Here is a 23,617-nt window from a genome sequence, read left to right on the forward strand (position 1 = left end):
GGTGCAGCACCGTCTGCTGCCCCCAGGCGGAGGCAGTGGGGTGCCGTTCCCTCTGTGCCCCCTGGGGGAGGCATTGGGGTGCAGTACCTTCTGCTGCTCCCAGGCGGAGGCAGTGGGTTGCCGTTCCCTCTGTGGCACCCAGGGGGAGGCAGTGGGTGCAGTTCCCTGTGTTGCCCCAGGGGGATGCAGTTGGGGTGTGCAGTACCCTGTGTTACCTCCAGGGGGAGGCAGTGGGGGTGTAGTTCCTCCTGTTGCCCCCAGGGGAGAAAGTGAGGGTGCAGTTCCCTGTGCAGCCCCCAGGGGGAGGCAGTGGGGGTGCAATTCTCTGTGCAGCCCTCATGGGGAGGCAGTGTAATGGGAGAGGTGTTTTCAGAACCCCAAAATGTATCATGGAGTGCAACCAACCTCACCTTTAATGGATTGTTGCTTTTGAAGCACACGGCTTGTTCCCCAGGTGTAGTATTACAATTATGGACACGTGGTTTTTAAAACATAGCAATGTTCATTCCATGAACTCAAATTAACCTTTTAAATAAACATTGGATCTCTCAACACCCCTTACTTCAAAGATAACCCCGAAAATAAGACAACACTACCCAATCCTGCAAACTGTTCCTTTACACATCCAAAAGACTTAACAAATCCTTCAAACAGAAGCACATTAGATTTATATTCAATACTGAGACCTTTTTACAATTCCAATTTCACCAAAGGATTAAGAGATAGTCCTTCATGGCAGAGATCCCCAGCAATGCAGCTCACAGCCACACCCAAGCTTTCTTCAAACTGAAACTAAAACTCCCAAAAGCAGAAGTGAGCTCAGCTCCACCCCCCCCCCCCCCCCCCGTTATATCACTTCAGTAATTTGATCAGCTGCACTTCTTAAAGGTACATTTCTTAAACATCCAATTCTTAAAGGCACTCTCACATGAAAGCAGTGGTGTGCAGTTCTTACTGCTGCCCCCAGTGGAGGCAGTGGGGGATGCAGTTCCCACTGTTGCCCGCAGGGGGAGGCGGTGGGGTGCAGTACATCCTGCTGCCCCCAGGTGGAGGCAGTGGGGTGCAGTTCCCTCTGTTGTACCCAGGGGAGGAAGTGGGTGCAGTTGCCCTGTGTTACCCCCAGGGGGAGGCAGTGGGGTACAGTTCCTGCTGTTGCCCCCGGGGGAGGCAATGGGGGTGCAGTTCCCTGTGTTGCCCCCCAGGGGGAGGCAGTGGTGTGCAGTCCCTCCTGTTACCCCCAGGGTGAGGCAGTGGGGGATGCAGTTCCCACTGTTGCCCCCAGGAGAGGCAGTGGGGATGCAGTTTGCACTGTTGCCCCCAGGGGGAGGCAGTGGGGTGCAGTATCTGCTGCTGCCCCCAGGGGGAGGCAGGTGGTGCAGTACCTGCTGCTGCCCCCAGGGGAGGCAGTGGGGTGCAGTTCCTCCTGCTACCCCCAGGGGGAGGCAGTGAGGTGCAGTACCTGCTGTTGCCCCCAGCGGGAGGCAGTGGGGTGCAGTTCCTCCTGTAAGCCCCAGGGGGAGGCAGTGGGGTGCAGTTCCCTCTGCTGCCACCAGGGGGAGGCAGTGGGGTGCAGTACCTGATGCTGCCCCCAGAGGGAGGCAGTGGGGTGCAGTTCCTCCTGCTGCCCCGAGGGGGAGGCAGTGGGGGTGCAGTTCCCCCTGCTGTCCCCAGGGGGAGGCAGTGGGGTGCAGTTCCTCCGACTGCCTCCGGGGAGGCAGTGGGCTGCAGTACCTGCTGCTGCCCCCAGGGGGAGGCAGTGGGGTGCAGTTCCTCCTGCTGCCCCCAGGGGAGGCAGTGGGGTGCAGTTCGTCCGGCTGCCCCCAGGGGGAGGCAGTGGGCTGCAGTACCTGCTGCTGTCCCCAGGGGAAGGCAGTGGGGTGCAGCACCTGCTGCTGCCCCCAGGGGGAGGCAGTGGGGTGCAGTACCTGCTGCTGCCCCCAGGGGGAGGCAGTGGGGTGCAGTACCTCCTGCTGCCCCCAGGGGGAGGCAGTGGGGTGCAGTACCTCCTGCTGCCCCCAGGGGGAGGCAGTGGGGTGCAGTACCTCCTGCTGCCCCCAGGCGGGGCTGATGGTCCGGGTGTGAGCGGCGGGCGGGGTATTTCCAGCCGGGGAGGGGGAGAAGCGCTCAGCACCGGGAAGCGGAGACTGGGGCCTGGCAGAGCGGGAGCGCGGGGCCGGGCGGAGCGGGAGCGCGGGGCCGGGAGCGCGGAGCGGGAGCGCGGACTGGCGGATACTCTGCAGCCGGAATCTGTGACTTTGTTGCCGCTGTGAGTAAAGTGGAAACATTGTAACTCCCTCCGCCCCATCCCCCATCCCTCAGCCCCTCATCCCTCAGCCCGGACTGACTCCCTCCATCCCTCAGCCCCTCATCCCTCAGCCCGGACTGACTCCCTCCATCCCTCAGCCCCTCATCCCTCAGCCCGGACTGACTCCCTCCATCCCTCAGCCCCTCATCCCTCAGCCCGGACTGACTCCCTCCATCCCTCAGCCCCTCATCCCTCAGCCCCCGATCCCTCAGCCCCTCATCCCTCATCCCCTCATCCCTCAGCCCCCCATCCCTCAACCTCCCATCCCTCAGCCCTCCATCCCTCAGCCCCCCATCCCCCAGCCCTCCATCCCTCAGCCCTCCATCCCTCAGCCCCCCATCCCCCAGCCCCCGATCCCTCAGCCCCTCATCCCCTCATCCCTCAGCCCCCCATCCCTCAGCCCTCCATCCCTCAGCCCCCCATCCCTCAACCTCCCATCCCTCAGCCCTCCATCCCTCAGCCCCCCATCCCTCAACCTCCCATCCCTCAGCCCCCCATCCCCCAGCCCTCCATCCCTCAGCCCCCCATCCCTCAGCCCCCCATCGCTCAGCCCCTCATCCCCTCAGCCCCCCATCCCTCAGCCCCCATCCCTCAGCCCCTCATCCCTCAGCCCTCCATCCCTCAGCCCCGTCCCTTATCCCCTCAGCCCCCCATCGCTCAGCCCCTCATCCCCTCAGCCCCTCATCCCTCAGCCCCTCATCCCTCATCACTCGGCCCCTCAACCCAGACTGACTCCCTCCGTCCCTCATCACTCAGCCCTTCATCCCTCAGCCCCTCAGCCCCTCATCCCTCAGTCCCTCAGCCCCTCATCCCTCAACACAGCCCCTCAACCCAGACTGACTCCCTCCGCCCCTCATCCCTCATCCCCTCAACCCGGACTGACTCCCTCAGCTCAGGCCCGGTTCCGCCTCACTCCCTCATCACTCACTCCCTCTGCCCCTCATCACTCACTCCCCCCTCACCCTCCCTCCGTCCCCCTCACCCTCCCTCCATCCCCCTCACCCTCCCTCCGTCCCCCTCACCCTCCCTCCGTCCCCCTCACCCTCCCTCAGTCCCCCTCACCCTCCCTCAGTCCCTCTCACCCTCCCTCAGTCCCTCGCTCCCTCCCTCTGTCCCCCTCTCCCTCCCTCCGTCCCCCTCTCCCTCCCTCCGTCCCCCTCCTCCCTCCCTCCGTCCCCCTCTCCTCCCTCCGTCCCCCTCTCCCTCCCTCCGTCCCCCTCTCCCTCCCTCCGTCCCCCTCTCCCTCCCTCCGTCCCCTCTCCCTCCCTCCGTCCCCTTCACCCTCCCTCCGTCCCCTTCACCCTCCCTCAGTCCCTCTCACCCTCCCTCCGTCCCTCGCTCCCTCCCTCCGTCCCCCTCTCCCTCCCTCCGTCCCCCTCTCCCTCCCTCCGTCCCCCTCTCCCTCCCTCCGTCCCCCTCTCCCTCCCTCCCCCTCTCCCTCCCTCCGTCCCCCTCCTCCCTCCCTCCGTCCCCCTCTCCCTCCCTCCGTCCCCCTCTCCCTCCCTCCGTCCCCCTTCCCTCCCTCCGTCCCCTAACCCTCCCTCCGTCCCCCTAACCCTCCCTCCCTCCCCCTCTCCCTCCCTCCCCCTCTCCCTCCCACCGTCCCCCTCACCCTCCCTCCGTCCCCCTCACCCTCCCTCCGTCCCCCTCACCCTCCCTCCGTCCCCCTCACCCTCCCTCCGTCCCCCTCACCCTCCCTCCGTCCCCCTCACCCTCCCTCCGTCCCCCGCTCCCTCCCTCCGTCCCCCGCTCCCTCCCTCAGTCCCTCGCATCGCTCCCTCTCTCAGTCCCTCGCATCGCTCCCTCCCTCAATCCCTCGCTTCCTCCCTCCCTCAGTCCCTCGCTTCCACTCCCTCAGTCCCTCGCATCCCCCTCCCTCAGTCCCTCGCATCCCCCTCCCTCAGTCCCTCGCATCCCCCTCCCTCAGTCCCTCGCATCCCCCTCCCTCAGTCCCTCGCATCCCCCTCCCTCAGTCCCTCGCATCCCTCACTCCCTCAGTCCCTCGCATCACTCCCTCCCTCAGTCCCTCGCATCGCTTCCTCCCTCAGCCCCTCGCATCCCTCCCTCCCTCAGTCCCTCGCATCGCTCCCTCCCTCAATCCCTCGCATCGCTTCCTCCCTCCCTCAGACCCTCGCATCGCTCCCTCCCACAGTGCCTCGCTTCCTCCCTCCCTCAGTCCCTCGCTCCCTCCCTCCCTCAGTCCCTCGCTCCCTCCCTCCCTCAGTCCCTCGCTCCCACCCTCCCTCAGTCCCTCGCTCCCCACCCTCCCTCAGTCCCTCGCATCCCTCACTCCCTCAGTCCCTCGCATCACTCCCTCCCTCAGTCCCTCGCATCGCTTCCTCCCTCAGCCCCTCGCATCCCTCCCTCCCTCAGTCCCTCGCATCGCTCCCTCCCTCAGTCCCTCGCATCGCTCCCTCCCTCAGTCCCTCGCATCGCTTCCTCCCTCCCTCAGTCCCTCGCATCGCTCCCTCCCACAGTGCCTCGCTTCCTCCCTCCCTCAGTCCCTCACTCCCTCCCTCCCTCAGTCCCTCGCTCCCTCCCTCCCTCAGTCCCTCGCTCCCTCCCTCCCTCAGTCCCTCGCTCCCACCCTCCCTCAGTCCCTCGCTCCCACCCTCCCTCCCACCCTCCCTCGCTCCCTCGCTCCTTCCCTCCCTCAGTCCCTCCCTCCCTCAGTCCCTCCCTCCCTCAGTCCCTCGCTCCCTCCCTCCCTCCCTCCCTCAATCCCTCCCTCAATCCCTCGCTCCCTCCCTCCCTCAGTCCCTCGCTCCCTCCCTCCCTCAGTCCCTCGCTCCCTCCCTCCCTCAGTCCCTCGCTCCCCCCTCAGTCCCTCGCTCCCTCCCTCAGTCCCTCGCTCCCTTCCTCAGTCCCTCTCTCTGTGTCTCTGGGTTTAGGCCGTGATGCTGAGGTCAGATTGTCCACGTTTCACCGCATTGTTTCTGAATCTTTCTGTGACTGTCTCCCTCAGACTGTGTTTTGCTGCTTCCTCACCCTGTAGCCCCCATTTCCCAAGTATTTGAATTGCTGCGTTCCTCCCCTCCTTCGATCAGGACCCAACCATTGCTGATGTGTTTGTGGGAGAGAGATTCAGGGTGTGTGTGAAGTGCAATGCTACACGGTTCACACTGGGCACTAACACACGCTAACAATCAGAAAAGATGTGACAAGTTGAGATTGATATTTTATAGCTGGTAAGGCTGTAGGTTTCTCTGCCTGATACAGAGTTTATATGTTTTTGAGATGTGTAATCAGTGAGCTGAGGAGAGAGTTGATTCTGAAGGATGTGTGTTCTCGTTGTAATGCTGTTGTCTACTTTCGTTTCTAGTCTCATTCACCTCGGCCCATGTTAGGAATAGGAAGTGAGGCTGTGACACCATTAACAGTGAGTAGGCCTTTACTTCATGGCAAGAAATGGCTTGTTTCAAATTGTGTAATGTTTATAAATTCCAATTTTTAATGACTGGAAAGTGATCTCAAAGGATACATTGACACAGACTGAGCATTCCTTATTCGAAATTGCAAAATTCCAATAGCTCTGAATCCGCACTTTTCCAGTGTCGGCTGATCCTAGGACTTTGCCCATTCCCGATATTGTGCACATGTGTGTGTGTACCGTAGAATCTACAGTGCAGAAAGAGGCCATTCAGCCCATCGAGTCTGCGCCGGCCCTTGGAAAGAGCACCCTATCCAAGCCCACACCATCACTCTATCCCCGTAACCTTTTTTTTGGACACTAAGGGCAATTTATCATGGCCAATCCACCTAATCTGCACATCTTTGGACTGTGGGAGGAAACCGGAGCACCCGGAGGAAACCCACGCAGACACGGGGAGAACGTGCAGACTCCACACTGACAGCGACCCAAGCCGGGAATCGAACCCGCAACCCTGGAGCTGTGAAGCAACAGTGCTAACCACTGTGCTACCATGCTGCGTGTACCATACCAGTGTGGGCGTGTGTCTGTGTGTGTGCATGTGTCTGTGTGTGTGCGTGTATCTGTGTGTGTGCGTGTATCTGTGTGTGTGCGTGTATCTGTGTGCGGCGTGTATCTGCGTGTGTGCGTGTATCTGTGTGTGTGCGTGTATCTGTGTGTGCGTGTATCTGTGTGCGTTCGTGTATCTGTGTGCGGCGTGTATCTGTGTGTGTGCGTGTATCTGTGTGTGTGCGTGTATCTGTGTGTGTGCGTGTATCTGTGTGTGTGCGTGTATCTGTGTGTGTGCGTGTATCTGTGTGTGTGCGTGTATCTGTGTGTGCGTGTATCTGTGTGCGTTCGTGTATCTGTGTGCGGCGTGTACCTGTGCGTGCATGTACCTGTGTGCGCGCGCGTGTACCTGTGTGCGCGCGTGTATCTGTGTGCATGTGTGTATCTGCGCGCGTGTACCTGTATGCGCGCCTGTATCTGTGTGCGGACGTATATCTGCGCGCGTGTATCTGCGCGCGTGTACCTGTGTGCGCGCATGTATCTATGTGCGTGCGTGTGTCTGTGCATGCATGTATCTATGTGCATGTGTGTGTGTATCTGTGCATGCGTGTATCTATGTGCGTGTGTGTGTGTATCTGTGCATGCGTGTATCTATGTGCGTGTGTGTGTGTATCTGTGCATGCGTGTATCTATGTGCATGCGTGTGTGTATCTGTGCATGCGTGTATCTATGTGCGTGCGTGTGTGTATCTGTGTGCGTGTGTGTGTGTATCTGTGTGCGTGCGGGTGTGTATCTGTGCATGCGTGTATCTATGTGCATGCGTGTGTGTATCTGTGCATGCGTGTATCTATGTGCGTGTGTGTGTGTATGTGTGTGCACCGACCGGTGACTCCATGCTGCGTCAGCAATCTTTGCAGCTTGGCATTCCAAATTTTGAAAAATTCTGAATCCGAGACATTCTCAGCCCCAAGCTTTCAAATCAGGATATTCAACCTGTAAAACATCTATGCTGCAAATAAGCCAGCTCTATCTCAAAGCAAAAGGATGTCCCTTAAGATGCATATTTTGTAGCTGTGATAGGGTGATGGGCGTGTAGCAGGTGGATGTGTGTGTAACATGGTAGCACTTGTGTATCAGGGATGTGTGTAATGGATGTGTGTGATATGATGACAAGTGTATAATGTGGGGATGTGTTTAGTATATGTGTGTGTGTAGCAGGGTGTGTGTGGCAGGGTAATGTGCACACGTGTGTGTGTGTAGCAGCGTGACGTGTTTGTTTAGCAGTGTGATAAGTGTGTGTAGGTAACAGGGTGACGTGTGTGTGTGTGTGTAACGGTGATAAGTGTGTGTATGTAGCACACCCTGCTACACATACATGTGTCACCCTGCTACACATACATGTGTCACCCTGCTACACATACATGTGTCACCCTGCTACACATACATGTGTCACCCTGCTACACATACATGTGTCGCCCTGCTACACACACACACACGTGTCACCCTGCTACACACACACGTGTCACCCTGCTACACGCACACACGTGTCACCCTGCTGCACTCAGGCGTGTCACCCTGCTGCACTCAGGCGTGTCACCCTGCTACACTCAGGCGTGTCACCTTGCTACACACACGCGTGTCAGCCTGCTACACACACGCGTGTCAGCCTGCTACACACACGCGTGTCAGCCTGCTACACACACGCGTGTCAGCTTGCTGCGCACAGGCATGGCGCTCTGTGTAAGTCGAGCAGAGTGACACCTGTGTGTGTGTGGGGGGCAGGATGACACATGTATGTGTGTAGAAGGGTGACGTGTGTGTGTAGAAACGTGACGTTTGTTTCTATGTCTGTAGCAGGGTCACGTGTGTGTGTGTGTGTGTGTGTGTGTGTGTGTGTGTGTGTCTGCAGCAAGGTCACACGTGTGTGTGTGTCTGCAGCAGGATCACGTGTGTGTGTGTGTGTCTGTAGCAGGGTCACACGTGTGTGTGTGTCTGTAGCAGGGTCACACGTGTGTGTGTGTCTGTAGCAGGGTCACACGTGTGTGTGTGTCTAGCAGGGTCGCACCTGTGTGTCTGTCTTTAGCAGGGTCACGTGTGTGTATGTGTCTAGCAGGGTCACACGTGTGCCTGTGTGTCTAGCAGGGTCACGTGTGTGTGTCTGTAGTAGAGTCACGCATGTGTGTCTAGCAGTCACACGTGTGTCTAGCAGAGTCACACGTGTGTGGCTGTAGACGGGTCACGTGTGTGTGTGTGTCTGTAGCAGGGTAACACGTGTGTGTGTGTGTGTGTGTAGCAGGCAGACACGTGTAGCAGGGTGACATGTGTATGTGTGTGTGGCTGTAGAAGGGTCACGTGTGTGTGTGTGTCTGCAGCAGGGCAACATGTGTGAGTGTGTCTGTAGCAGGGTCACACGTGTGTGTGTGTGTGTCTGTAGCAGGGTCACGTGTGTGTGTGTCTGTAGCAGGGTCACGTGTGTGTCTGTAGCAGGGTCACGTGTGTGTGTGTGTCTGTAGCAGGGTCACGCGTGTCTGTCTGTAGCAGGGTTACGTGTGTGTGTCTGTAGCAGGGTCACACGTGTGTGTGTCTGTAGCAGAGTCATGAGTGTGTCTGTAGCAGGGTCACACGTGTGTGTCTAGCACAGTCACACGTGTGTGTCTGTAGCAGAGTCACACGTGTGTCTAGCAGAGTCACACGTGTGTGTCTGGCAGTCACGTGTGTGTGTGTCTGTAGCAGGGTCACACGTGTGTGTGTGTGTCTGTAGCAGGGTCACATGTGTGTCTGTAGCAGGGTCACATGTGTGTGTCTGTAGCAGGGTCACACGTGTGTGTGTCTGTAGCAGGGTCATGTGTGTCTCTAGCAGGGTCACGTGTGTGTCTGTAGCAGGGTCACACGTGTGTGTGTCTGTAGCAGAGTCACATGTGTGTCTAGCAGAGTCACACATGTGTGTGTCTGGCAGTCACATGTGTGTGTCTGTAACAGGGTCACGTGTGTGTGTGTCTAGCAGGGTAACACGTGTGTGTGTGTAACAGGCTGACACGTGTGTAGCAGGGTGACACGTGTATGTGTGTGTGTAGCAGGGTGGCGCGTGTGTGTAGCAGGGTGACACGCGTGTGTGTGTAGCAGAGTGACACACGTGTATGTGTGTGTAGTAAGGTGACATGTATGTGTGTGTAGCAGGGTGTGTAGCAGGGTGACACGTATGCATGTGTAGCAGGGTGACACGTGTATGTGTGTAGCAGGGTGACATGTGCGTAGGAGGGTGACATGCGTGTGTGTATCAGGGTGACACGTGTGTGTATCAGGGTGACACGCGTGTGTGTATCAGGGTGACACACGTATGTGTATCAGGGTGGCACACGTGAGTGTAGCAGGGTGACGCGTGTGTGTAGCAGGGCGACATGTGTGTGTGTGGCAAGACGACACGTGTGTATGTGTGTAGCTGGGTAACATGTGTGTGTGTACATGTAGCAGGGTGACACGTGTGTGTGTAGAAGGGTGTCAAGTATGTATGTGTAGACGGGTGACACGTGTGTCTGTAGAAGGGTGACACGTGTGTCTGTGTGTAGAAGGGTGACACGTGTGTCTGTGTGTAGAAGGGTGACACATGTGTCTGTGTAGAAGGGTGACACGTGTGTCTAGAAGGGTGACACGTGTGTCTGTGTAGAAGGGTGACACATGTGGTGTGTGTGTGTAGCAGAGTGACACGTGTGTGTCTGTAGAAGGGTGTCAAGTATGTCTGTGTCGAAGGGGGACAAGTGTGTCTGTGTGTAGAAGGGTGACACGTGTGTCTGTGTAAAAGGGTGACACGTGTGTCTGTGTGTAGAAGGGTGACACGTGTCTGTGTGTAGAAGGGTGACACGTGTGTCTGTGTAGAAGGGTGACACGTGTGTCTGTGTAGAAGGGTGACACGTGTGTCTGCAGATGGGTGACACGTGTGTCTGTGTAGAAGGGTGACACGTGTGTCTGTGTAGAAGGGTGACACGTGTGTCTGTGTAGAAGGGTGATACGTGTGTCTGTAGAAGGGTGACACGTGTGTGTTGAAGGGTGACACAGATGTCTGTGTGTGTGTAGCAGGGTGACTGTGTGTGTGTGTGTGTGTGTGTGTGTGTAGCAGGGTGACTGTGTGTGTGTGTGTAGCAGGGTGACTGTGTGTGTAGCAGGGTGACTGTGTGTGTAGCAGGGTGACTGTGTGGTGTGTGTGTGTGTGTGTGTGTAGCAGGGTGACTGTGTGTGTGTGTGTAGCAGGGTGACTGTGTGTGTGTGTGTGTAGCAGGGTGACTGTGTGTGTGTGTGTGTAGCAGGGTGACTGTGTGTGTGTGTGTGTGTAGCAGGGTGACTGTGTGTGTGTGTGTGTGTGTGTAGCAGGGTGACTGTGTGTGTGTGTGTGTGTGTAGCAGGGTGACTGTGTGTGTGTGTGTGTGTGTAGCAGGGTGACTGTGTGTGTGTGTGTAGCAGGGTGACTGTGTGTGTGTGTGTGTAGCAGGGTGACTGTGTGTGTGTGTGTGTGTGTAGCAGGGTGACTGTGTGTGTGTGTGTGTGTGTAGCAGGGTGACTGTGTGTGTGTGTGTGTGTGTAGCAGGGTGACTGTGTGTGTGTGTGTGTGTAGCAGGGTGACTGTGTGTGTGTGTGTGTGTAGCAGGGTGACTGTGTGTGTGTGTGTGTGTAGCAGGGTGACTGTGTGTGTGTGTGTGTAGCAGGGTGACTGTGTGTGTGTGTGTGTGTAGCAGGGTGACTGTGTGTGTGTGTAGCAGGGTGACTGTGTGTGTGTGTAGCAGGGTGACTGTGTGTGTGTGTGTGTGTGTGTGTGTGTAGCAGGGTGACTGTGTGTGTGTGTGTGTGTGTAGCAGGGTGACTGTGTGTGTGTGTAGCAGGGTGACTGTGTGTGTGTGTGTGTGTGTGTGTGTGTGTGTAGCAGGGTGACTGTGTGTGTGTGTGTGTGTGTAGCAGGGTGACTGTGTGTGTGTGTGTGTGTGTAGCAGGGTGACTGTGTGTGTGTGTGTGTGTAGCAGGGTGACTGTGTGTGTGTGTGTGTGTGTAGCAGGGTGACTGTGTGTGTGTGTGTGTGTGTGTGTGTGTGTAGCAGGGTGACTGTGTGTGTGTAGCAGGGTGACTGTGTGTGTGTGTGTGTGTGTGTGTAGCAGGGTGACTGTGTGTGTGTGTGTGTGTGTGTGTGTGTGTAGCAGGGTGACTGTGTGTGTGTGTGTGTGTAGCAGGGTGACTGTGTGGTGTGAGGGAAGGGATCTAACATTTCGAGTCGGGATGACTTGGTCAGAGATTCTTGGTTGACTATTGGATTTCAGATATCAGAAATGATCTGACAGAGGGGTGGGATCAGCTGAAGGGGCAGAATGGCCTCCCCTGTTCCCCACACTATGTTGTGTTTCAGAATAACGGGTGTATGTGACCACACAGTGTCCAGTGGAATCTGGGCACAGATTTATTTCCTGTCTTTGCTGAGCCTTTTAGGTTTTTTTATTTTTTCCAACCAAGGGGCAATTTAGTGTGGCCAATCCACCCACCCTGCACATCTTTGGGTTGCGGGGGTGAAACCCACACAGACAGCTTGCCAGTTACAAAACTAATATTCCTTTATCCAAGGACAGATGTAACCTTTAAAAGAAGCCTGGGTCGCATTCCCTGCCCATTTCTCCAGAATATTACATTGAATATATATTTATTATATACGTGAAGTATTCTGAGCAGGTGTCCAGGTGGGTGGGACTGAGTCACAGACTTCACTTCCTGGGTCAGTGACTGGGGTAATCCCACCTCACCAACATAGCTGTGTGCAGACCAGAACCTGGTTTTTAAAAAACAGGTTCAACCTCTCCACGTGGGAGACCTTCAAGCAGTGTCTAGATCAGTTAACAAAACATTGGGAAAGGGTTGCAATGTGCACCGACTACACAGGGTGTTCATATTCACTTTGCAGGATGGCACAGGAGCCCATTCAGCCCATCGAACCCGTGCCAGCCCTTGAAAGAGCGATCCAGTTAGTCCCACCCACCACTGCTCTTCTCCTGTAACCCTGGGAAATTCTCCATGCATGGCTCATTGACAAACTCTGGCCGTTCCCAGATATCTCCATGCGTGACTCATTGACAAACTCTGGCCGTTCCCGGATATCTCCATGCGTGGCTCATTGACAAACTCTGGCCGTTCCCGGATATCTCCATGCGTGGCTCATTGACAAACTCTGGCCGTTCCCGGATATCTCCATGCGTGGCTCATTGACAAACTCTGGCCAGTCCCGGATATCTCCATGCGTGGCTCATTGACAAACTCTGGCCGGTCCCGGATATCTCCATGCGTGACTCATTGACAAACTCTGGCCGTTCCCGGATATCTCCATGCGTGGCTCATTGACAAACTCTGGCCATTCCCGGATATCTCCATGCGTGGCTCATTGACAAACTCTGGCCGTTCCCGGATATCTCCATGCGTGGCTCATTGACAAACTCTGGCCGTTCCCGGATATCTCCATGCGTGGCTCATTGACAAACTCTGGCCGGTCCCGGATATCTCCATGCGTGGCTCATTGACAAACTCTGGCCGTTCCCGGATATCTCCATGCGTGGCTCATTGACAAACTCTGGCCGGTCCCGGATATCTCCATGCGTGGCTCATTGACAAACTCTGGCCGGTCCCGGATATCTCCATGCGTGGCTCATTGACAAACTCTGGCCATTCCCGGATATCTCCATGCGTGGCTCATTGACAAACTCTGGCCGGTCCCGGATATCTCCATGCGTGGCTCATTGACAAACTCTGGCCGTTCCCGGATATCTCCATGCGTGGCTCATTGACAAACTCTGGCCGGTCCCGGATAACTCCTTAAAAACAAATAATGTTTTGGCCTCAACTACTTCCTGTGGTAATGAATTCCATAGGCTCACCACTCTCTGGTTGAAGAAATATCTCCTTATCTCTGTCCTCAATGACCCAGCCCTTATCCTCAGACTGTGACCCCTGGTCTGGACACACCCACCATTGGAAACATCCTTCCTGAATCAATCCTGTCTAGCCCTATTAGAATTTCATAGGTTTCTATGAGATTCCCTCTCATCCTTCTGAACTCCAGCAAATACAATCCTAACCATAGGGCGTAGCTGACTAGTAATCCAGAAGCCCTGGATAATCCCACCAAGGCAGATGGTGAAATTTGATTCAATAATGTGGGATTAAAAGTCTAATGAAGACCATGAAACCATTGTCGATTGTTGTAAAACCCATCTGGTTCACTGATGTCATTTAGGGAAAGAATTCCAGTGGTTGCACTGGTCGTAATCTTCCAAGAATCCTTAAATTCTGGAAAAGTCCCAGAGAATTGGAAAACTGTCTTTATTCAAAAAGGGAGGGAGACAAAAAAGAGGCAACTATCGGCCAGTTGGCTTAACATCTGTCGTTGGGAATAATGTTAGAGTCCACTATAAAGGATGTAATAGCAGAGCATTTAGAAATGCAGAATATAATTAAGCAGAGTCAGCATGGCTTCATGAGGGGGAAATCATGCCCAACAAATTTATTAGAATTCTTTTAAAGGAGCTAAATTGAGGAAAGGCTGCAGCCGAGGGGTTTGGGGTCCTCGTGTATAAATCACAAAATAGCTAGCATGCAAGTTCAGCAGGGGAGGTAAAAAGAATGTTGGCCTTTATTTCAAAGGAAATGGAATTTAAAAATAGGTAAGTCTTGCTGAAACTGTACAAGATACCAGTTAGACCACAGCTGGAATACTGTGAACTGTTTTGGTTCCTTTATCTCAGGAAAGGGAGACTGACGTTGGAGGCAGTCCAGAGAAGGTTCACGCGGGTTGATCCCGGGTATGGAGGGGTTTTCTCATGAGGAGAGGTTGAGTAGGTTGGGCCTGTGCTCAGTGGAGTTTAGAAGAATAAGAGGCGACCTTATTGAGACATATCGGATTCTCAGGGGGTTTGACAGGATCGATGCTGAGAGGTTGTTTCCCCTTGTGGGAGAATCTAGAGGGTATAATCTCAGAGTGAGGGGTCACCCATTAGAGACCGAGATGAGGAGGAATTTCATCCCTCAGAGGGTAGTGAATCTGGGGAATTCTTTACCACAGAGAGCTGTAGCGGCTGGGTCGTTAAGTATGTTCAAGGCCGAGATAGACCCTTTTAATCAGTGAGGGAATCGAGGGTTATGGGGGGAAGACGGGAAAGTGGAGTTGAGGATTATCACATCAGATCAGTCAAGATCTCAGTGAATGGCGGAGCAGACTCGATGGGCCGAATGACCGACTTCTGCTCCTACGTTTTATGGTCTTATGAACAAGTCACTGCCCCGTCAAACAAAATCAATATCAAACATTAGTCCATTTCCAACACTGAGCATGACCCACAAGGCGAAAGAATGTTGTACAGAATTCCTTTGGGCTTCTTTATTGCAAAGTCATGTTAGTATTTGTGCTGGAATGGAAACTGTTGCATTTTCTGGGTTTAATTTTTATTCCGTTCAAAGAGTTACAAAACCAATATGCAGAGTAGACAGGGAAATCCCTTAATTCATCTCCATGTTTGCTCCAGAAACCAAGTTCAAAAATTAAATCCAATTCATGATCCCAATAAAGAGACGAGCAAGATTAAAGCAAATTACTGCGGATGCTGGAACCTGAGGCAAAAGCAGGTAAGGCTGGACAGTCGCAGCAAGTCTGACAGCGTCTGTGGTGAAAGAAGGGAGCTGACATTCCGAGTCTGGATGACTCTTTGTCAATGCTGCGTTGCACCTTATCTCGGGTTTGATCCTCTGCTGGATCAGGTTTTGATATTGATGACATTTCATTGCAAAATTGGCAATAAGCACTCTCCAATCCCAGAATTGTTGAATTCCTGAAGGATCTATTTTGATTATATTCAGGAGCAACATTCTCACACTCAATTTAAAATCAGTGTGAAACCTCTTCAGATGTACACCCTGGGTACACCGCTGTGCTGTCATGTGTTAATGATGTCGAGGCTTCTACAAACTGACATTTTTTCACCGAGCTTTGGCGAAATTTTTTCAACTTGTTTTTTGCGAGAGTTTTCCCAAAATGAGTTACAGCCAATTAATTATTTTGGAAGTGCAGTTGCTGTTCTAATGCAGGAAGTGTCACAGTCAATATCTAATAATAATAATAATCGCTTATTGTCACAAGTAGGCTTCAGTGAAGTTACTGTGAAAAGCCCCTAGTCACCACATTCCGGCACCTGTTCAGGGAGGCTGGTACGGGAATATCTCCACAGCAAGAGTGACTTAATTGAAACATACAAGATCCTGAGGAGTATTGATGGGGTGGATGTGGAGAGGGTGTTTCCACTTGTGGGAGAATCTAGAACAGTTTGAAAATAAGGGGTCGCACTTTTAAAGCAGAGAGGAGGATTATTTTCTCTTTGGAACTCTCTTCCTCAAAAGGCGGTGGAAGCAGATTATTTGAATATTTTTAAGGTAGAGCTAGGTAGATTCTTGATTAACTATCTTCCACTTCCATTTTTCTAGAGGAATAATCGTGCTGTTGTCAGCAGACTTTGCTGCCATTCTATTCATGAGTTCTCTTTGCTGTGGTTTATAGAGACGGTTTAGAAGAAGGTAAATAAACTGAATTTGGTTCACTGTTTGCTTTGAAAATGTAGGGCGAATTGGGAGTGTTCTCTGCATCCATAAATGGATTATCGGGCATTGTGATGTTGTGCAGTATTCCCGCCAGTTTTAGGATGTATTCCACATAATAGGGGTGTAAAAAATGGAACCCCACCCACATTATGTAAATGAATAGTGTATTTAAGGTCATCAATGACACAACTAGAACATAGAACATTACAGCGCAGTACAGGCGCTTCAGCCCTCGATGTTGCGCTGACCTGTGAAACCCCTCTAAAGCCCATCTACACTATTCCCTTATCATCCATATGTTTATCCAATGACCATTTGAATGCCCTTAATGTTGGCGAGTCCACTGCTGTTGCCAGCAGGGCATTCCACGCCCTTACTACACTCTGAGTAAAGAACCTACCTCTGACATTTGTCCTATATCTATCTCCCCTCAATTTAAAGCTATGTCCCCTCGTGCTAGACATCACCATCCAAGGAAAAAAGCTCTCATTGTCCACCCTATCTAATCCTCTGATCATCTTCTATGCCTCAATTAAGTCACCTCTTAACCTTCTTCTCTCCAACGAAAACAGCCTCAAGTCCCTCAGCCTTCCCTCATAAGATCTTCCCTCCATACCAGGCAACATCCTGGTAAATCTCCTCTGCACCCTTTCCAATGCTTCCACATCCTTCCTATAATGCGGCGACCAGAATTGCACGCAATACTCCAAATGCAGCCTCACCAGAGTTTTGTACAGCTGCAACATGATCTCATGGCTCCGAAACTCAATCCCTCTACCAATAAAAGCTAACACACCGTACGCCTTCTTAACAACCCTCTCAACCTGGGTGGCAACTTTCAGGGATCTATGTACATGGACACCGAGATCTCTCTGCTCATCCACACTACCAAGAATCTTACCATTAGCCCAGTACTCGGTCTTCCTGTTATTCCTTCCAAAATTAATCACCTCACACTTTTCTGCATTAAACTCCATTTGCCACCTCTCAGCCCAGCTCTGCAGCTTATCTATGTCCCTCTGTAACTTGTAACATCCTTCCGCACTGTCCACAACTCCACCGACTTTAGTGTCATCTGCAAATTTACTCACCCATCCCTCTACGCCCTCCTCCAGGTCATTTATAAAAACGACAAACAGCAGTGGCCCCAAAACAGATCCTTGTGGTACACCACTAGTAACTGAATTCCAGGCTGAACATTTCCCATCAACCATCACTGCCACAACTGGCTGCCATAATATGGTGTGAATGCTATAGTACACCTTTAGAGATAGATTCACGCCATGTGTGGTTTCTGTTTTTTATGGGGAAGCTTGTTAGGGCAGGTTTAGCAGCTACAGCTGCCCATTTCTCTGAATGAAGATAGGTAGCCTGCTAGCTGCAGAAGGAGCTGCCTGACTGATTATATGTGGGACATTCAATCCTATTTTTCACCAAGTATTTGTCTGGATCTTTTCAGTGTTAACGATTGCCGGCAATAGTAACATGATGTCATGAGTGAGAATGATCATTTCAACCCGCTCCATTTCCCCTCCTCCTTCTGCTGGAGTTAGTGACTAGTTAAGATAACTATTTGGAATCACGGGTCAATGTCCCACAGCTGGTGTGAATGGGAGCGAGTTTTCCACTCATAGTTAAACCAATTCAGCTCCACCTCCCTGTTCTATTCTCAGGATAGGACACATTGGAGGGTAAAACACTGTCTCCATTTCTGCAGCCCCCTTTAACATTAAGGCAGAGTGATGTCTGCAGAGCAAACGCCCATCCACAAAGAGTGAGTTTAAGAAAAACCTGGCCACAGGGTTACTTCTGGAGAAGGTTTTTAAAGAAAGGCAGAGAAATGATGCAACTTGGGGAAGCAGTTCCGGGGGTATGGAACAGAAACATCCACAAGAAGTAGACAATGGAGAATTGTCATAAATGTTGAATGCACAGACTTGAGTACATAATTCGGACTGATGCTTCCGGAGCAGAATGGAGGGAGTGCTGCTCTGTCGGAGGCGTCGTTTGTCAGGTAAAATGTTCAACTGAGACCCCACCTGCCTGCTCAGTTCAACATGTTATTTCCCATGGCACTATTGTGAAGAAGAGCAAGTGAGTTCCCCCCAGTATTCTGCCCAATATGTATCCATCAACATCACTTAAAAGCAGATGATGGTCATTATCTCAATGCTTCTCGTGGAATCTTGCTGTGCGGGTGCATGAACCATCTGCCGTATTTATAGCGCTGCAGCAGTAACTATGCTTCAGAAATATTTAATTAGCTGTGAAGTGTTTTGGGACATGCTGAAGTGGTGAAAGGTGCCATAGAAATTCAAGTTCTTTTCCATTGACTTTAACATTGTTACTGGATTGCATTCATGTGTAAAGCGCTCTTGTTTTGATTTTGAAACCTTAATCTGATTTTAAAATAACTGCAACATAGTTTCTGAAATGTTGCTGTGTGTTTTTTGTATTAATTTTTTTTTTGCTTCCTTCCCTAGGCTGATGATGGGTGATGAGGATACGTATCGACTTGGAGTTCCTGGTGTAAGTGGCAGAGCTTCCTACCTTGTGACACATTACACCTTTCAGTTTGTAAACGCAGTCCAGTTTTCCAAACAGTGCAATGTCATTCCGTGTCTCTGGTTTGCATCGCATTCAGTCCTGATAACCAGGGGCGCGATTCTCCGTAACCACGATGGGTGGGAGAATAGCAGGAGGGCCGCTCCCGCACCTCCCGCTATTCTCCCACCCCCCCCCTCCCAAAATGGCGTGTCCGGTTTTCCGACACGGTGCTCGGAGAAACGGCGGCCTGAGATTCTCCGGCCCGGATGGGCCGAGCGGCCTGCCGTTCCCGACCTGTTCACGGCGGCGGCAACCACACCTGGTCGCTGCAATCGTGAACATGGCGCGCCAGGTAAGTGTGGGGCCTGTGGGGGGCGGAACGGGGATCGAGCAACACGACCGTGCTCGGGAGGGGACTGGCCCGCAATCGGTGCCCACCGATCGCCGGGCCGGCGTCTCAAGGGGACGCACTCTTCCCCTCCGCCGCCCCGCAAGATCAAGCCGCCACGTCTTGCGGGGCGTCATTCTTGGCGCGCCGGGCCTTGAAGCCAGGGACAAGGCCCGGCGGCCGAGTTTCCCGGTACCGCCCTCCTATCCCCCCGGGGAGGGGAGAATAGGGGGCCGGGAGAGGCTTCCGACGCCGTCGTAAACCTCACCAGGTTTCACAACGGCGTCGGGCCTTGCGGAGAATTCCGCCCCATATATATTTACAACTTTTAAGGAGCGTGTTCAAAATTCTGAACAATTTGACAGGGTAAATAAGATAATAACCTTTATTGTCACAAGTAGGCTTACATTAGCAATGAAGTTACTGTGAAAATCCCCCGGCCGCCACACTCCGGCACCTGTTCGGGTACATGGAGGGAGAATTCAGAATGTCCAATTCACCTAACAAGCACGTCTTTCGGGACTTGTGGGAGGAAACCGGAGCACCCGGAGGAAACCCACGCACACACGGGGAGAATGTGCAGACTCCGCACAGACAGTGACCCAAGCTGGGAATCGAACCTGGGACCCTCAAGAAACTTAATTCCAGTGACAGGAGGGTCGGTAACCAGAGGGACAGATTTAAGACCATTGGCAAAAGAAGCAGAGTGATGGGGAGATGGGGAGAAATGTTGATGGGACATTGTGATCTGGAAGGCGCTGTTTGAAAGGCCGATGGAAGCAGATTCCATAATAACTTTCGGAAAGAGCAGAAGAGTTGGCCTAATGGGAAGGTCTGTTATAGACTTGATGGGCTGAATGGCCTCCTGTGTTATGAGATCTAAACTCAAGTCAATCATCAGCTGAATTCAGAAGCAATTTGAAATGTTATTGTGGTTTAGGATCTCCCCTTTCACTTTGCTGCAGTCTCCTGTGCTGCCCCTGCACGGAATGAGTTTTCATCGCTCTGAGTGGATGCAGAGTAACACAAAAATGCTGCAAATTCATCACAAATTAACAATCTTGCCCATTAATAGCTGGTGTGGTAAGTCAGACTGAGACCGAAACTGAGGCATTTGTTGCAGGAACTTTTATCGGCATCAGGTCTGGTGTGGGATTGTTTGTGGCTCTCTCTAGGTGCTTGAAATGAAAAGAGTTCCATCTCTCCAGTCATTTTCACCCACTTGATCAGTTCAAAAACCAAGAAGATACAGAGGAACTTAAATTGTCAACATTTAATATTTCTCTGCTGTTCCTGTGGTAGATATGGTTACGAAACTGCCAGCAATCACTCACGACTACAATAAACAAGCATTACTGAATTATTGTCACAACATTTTAAACATGATGGAAGTTGTATGGTAATTACTAAATATCTGTGCATCTTAACCAGTGAATTTTTTTAAAAACAGTTTAAAAAAAAATAAAATTCACCAGAAACTTACAATCTTGAGTAGAACATAGAACAGTACAGCACAGAACAGGCCCTTCGGCCCTCGATGTTGTGCCGAGCAATGATCACCCCACTCAAACCCACGTATCCACCCTATACCCGTAACCCAATAACCCCCCCCCCCTTAACCTTACTTTTTAGGACACTACGGGCAATTTAGCATGGCCAATCCACCTAACCCGCACATCTTTGGACTGTGGGAGGAAACCGGAGCACCCGGAGGAAACCCACGCACACACGGGTAGGATGTGCAGACTCCGTACAGACAGTGACCCAAACCGGAATCGAACCTGGGGCCCTGGAGCTGTGAAGCAATTGTGCTAACCACAATGCTACCGTGCTGCCCCAAACTGTCTCGAGGTGCTTCACAGGGGCTTTAACATTTGACACTGAACCCCATAAACAGATACCTTTCTGGCCTCTCACGATCCAATGTTCGTAGGTTCATAGGATTAAGGAGCAGAATTAGGCCATTTGGCCCATCGAGTCTGCTCCGCCATTTGCTGCAGAGGGGAGGAGTAGAAAGTGTGGGAATGCAATAGTTACAGGGGATTCAATTGTAAGAGGAATAAACAGGCATTTCTATGGCCGTAAATGAGACTCCAGGATGCCTCCCTGGTGCTAGGGTCAAGGATGTCTCGGAGCGGGTACAGGACATTCTGGAGGGGGAGGGTGAACAGACAGTACTCGTACATATTGGTACCAACGACATAGGTAAAAACGGGTTGAGGTCCTAAAACCAGGGTATAGGGAGTTGGGAAGAAAGTTGAGAAGTCGGACCTCTAGGTTAGTGATCTCAGGATTATTATCAGTGCCATGTTAGTCAGAGCAGGATATATCGGATGAGTAGGGGGTTGAAGGGATGGTGTGAGGGGGAGGGTTTCAGATTCCTGGGGCATTAGGACCGGTTCTGGGGGAGGTGGGACCTGTACAAACTGGACGGTCTGCACCTGGGCAGGACTGGGACCGATGTCCTAAAGGAAGTGTTTGTTAGAGTGGTTGGGGAGGATTTAAACTAAATGGCACGGGTGGGGGGGAGGGGGGGGGGGGGTATGCAAAGAGACAAGGGAAGATGAAACAAGAACAAAAACTAACGGCAGAAAGGAAAATAAGAAACGTGATAGGCAGAGAAAACAAGGGCCCGATTCAAATAGGGCCACAGTGAAAAATATTGGGAGCGGGTCAAGTAATGTCAAAAAGGCAAGCTTAAAGGCTTTGTGCCTTAACACGCAGAGCATTCGCAATAAAGTAGATAACTAATCGCGCAAATAGATGTAAATGGGTATGACATAATTGGGATGACGGAGACTTGGCTGTAGGGTAACTCGGGCTGGGAACTGATCATCCAGAATACACTAGTATTCAGGAAGGACAGAAAAAAAGAATAAAGCAGTGGAGTGGCAGTGCTAGTTAAAGAGAAAATTGATTCAATAGTGAGTCAGTTAGCTCTGACAATGTGGAATCTGTATGGTTCGAGCTAGGAAACAGCAGGGGGCAAAAACATTACTAGGCATTTTTCATAGACCCCAAACTGTAATGGAGATGTTGGGAATTCCTGCCCTGCCTGCCCAGCTCTCTTGCTCTGCCTTGTGGTCACCTATTTCCTTTCTGCCTGTGAGTCTGTGCCTGCAGTGTGACCACCTCTCTGTACGTGATCTCCACGGCACTCCCCACCACGTGGATATTCCACAGTGTCCCCAGCCGCTGCTCCAGCTCTGAAATCTGGGTTTCCTGGAGCTGGAGACATTTCCTGCACACATGCTGACCCTGGGCACTGTAAATGTTCCAGGCCTCCCACGTTGAGCAAGAGGAGCAAACCACGGCGTTGAGGTCCCTGCCATGACTTGAATCTTTCAATTAAATCTTTGGAAGATGCTTGATATCAGATTGGGGTTTAGTTCAGTGGGTATGTAGGAACAGGAGAAGACCATTCAGCCCTTCGGTCCTGTCCCACTGTTTAATGAGATCATGGGTTATCTGTACCTTAACTCCACATCCCATAATATCCAAGGCTTGAAAAATTCCATTAATCTCAGATTCAAAATGATTAATTGAGATACTGGGCGGGATTCTCCCACTCAGTGGCGCACTTTCTCTTCCCGCCGCCTGTCAATGGGATTTCCCATAGAAGCCAGTCCATTCCGACCAGTATCTGTTCCTTTTGTGAGAGAGTTCCAGATACCTTCCACATTTGTGTGAAAAAAATGCTTCCCAATTTCGCGGAAAGGTCTGGTTACATTTCTTTGAAACAAGTTGTAAACAATATTCCTCAGGTCCATTCCGGATTTAACCATTGCAGGCGCTGGCTGGGATATGCCCAAGTTGGGAAAGGTCACTATTAGTTGAAGACACCGAATGCCAGCCAACAGTAAATATTGCGTCCACCAGTTTGAACAACACCTCATCTGCAAGTAGTTCTCTGTACCTCTTGCCCCAAACAATCATTTTCACTAACCCTTGTCCGAAGAAGCGTACTGACTGGCTGGTTTCCCACTTGAGTGGCATCAAGTACCATCTGTGATAACGTCAATACCTGACATGGAACAATGATTTATTTTCTGTGTAATTTACAAGTGAACTCGAATTTTGACTCTTTCCTCCATCTCACCCCGTTTAGATTTATGGCATTGATGATTACAATGCTTTAGACATACCTGCCACCATATTTAACTCACCGATGGGCCCCACAGACTCTGCACTACAGACAAGTGAGTATCAGTGATGGATGTTCTATTGCTCACTAGGTCCTGAATTATATATTTGCATTTTAACACTCTCTTAGAAAAATGTCAAATTGCTTGTATCAGATTTTAAGTATTTGCCCCAACAAAATAATCATCAGAGGCATTCACTGATCAGATGGGGTTATGCAAATGAATTGTGCATCAGACGGATCCTTCACTCTTTCCCAGAGATCTGAACTGAGAGGCTATAATAATAACAATCACTTATTGTCACAAGTAGGCTTCAATTAAGTTACTGTGAAAAGCCCCTAGTCGCCACATTCCGGCACCTGCTCGGGGTAAGGCCGGTACGGGAATTGAACCCGCGCTGCTGGAATTGTTCTGCGGTGCAAGCCAGCTGTTTAGCCCACTGTGCTAAACCAGCCCCTATACCTATCAGGAAAGATTGAACAAGCTGGAAAGTGAGGGCCGAGTGGGTGATGATTGAGGTCTTTAAAAATGTGAAGGAGGTTTGATGTTTGAGAAGAATCTTTTCCACCTGTGGAGGAACCCAAAGCTAGAAGTTATCAATATCAGGCAGACACTAATTAGTCCAATACGGAATTCAGGAGAAACTCCAGAGACTGGTGAGAATGTGGAACTCACTCTCACAGAGATTGTTGAGGAAAATAACAGAG

The 23,617-nt window shown here is 51.9% G+C and overlaps 1 protein-coding gene across 5 annotated transcripts in view; it reads left to right on the forward strand.

The window, feature by feature from the left end:
* The first annotated feature begins 2,114 nt into the window (after positions 1-2,114).
* The window catches only part of nfkb1 (nuclear factor of kappa light polypeptide gene enhancer in B-cells 1), a 107,484-nt gene continuing 85,981 nt past the window's right edge, over positions 2,115-23,617 (forward strand). The window contains exons 1-5 of one of the 5 annotated variants that reach the window (XM_038792889.1): positions 2,115-2,266; positions 5,628-5,684; positions 15,717-15,806; positions 18,314-18,359; positions 22,874-22,964. In XM_038792889.1, the coding sequence (XP_038648817.1) occupies positions 18,318-18,359; positions 22,874-22,964 (133 nt within the window). In that variant the 5' untranslated portion in view covers positions 2,115-2,266; positions 5,628-5,684; positions 15,717-15,806; positions 18,314-18,317. Of the gene's footprint in view, positions 2,267-5,305; positions 5,494-5,627; positions 5,685-15,716; positions 15,807-18,313; positions 18,360-22,873; positions 22,965-23,617 lie in introns of those variants that run through there. The other 4 variants (XM_038792893.1, XM_038792890.1, XM_038792892.1 and 1 more) reach the window with 4 other exon arrangements.

This window comes from Scyliorhinus canicula, chromosome 3, assembly GCF_902713615.1.
Source record: "Scyliorhinus canicula chromosome 3, sScyCan1.1, whole genome shotgun sequence".
Taxonomy (NCBI): Eukaryota; Metazoa; Chordata; class Chondrichthyes; order Carcharhiniformes; family Scyliorhinidae; genus Scyliorhinus; species Scyliorhinus canicula.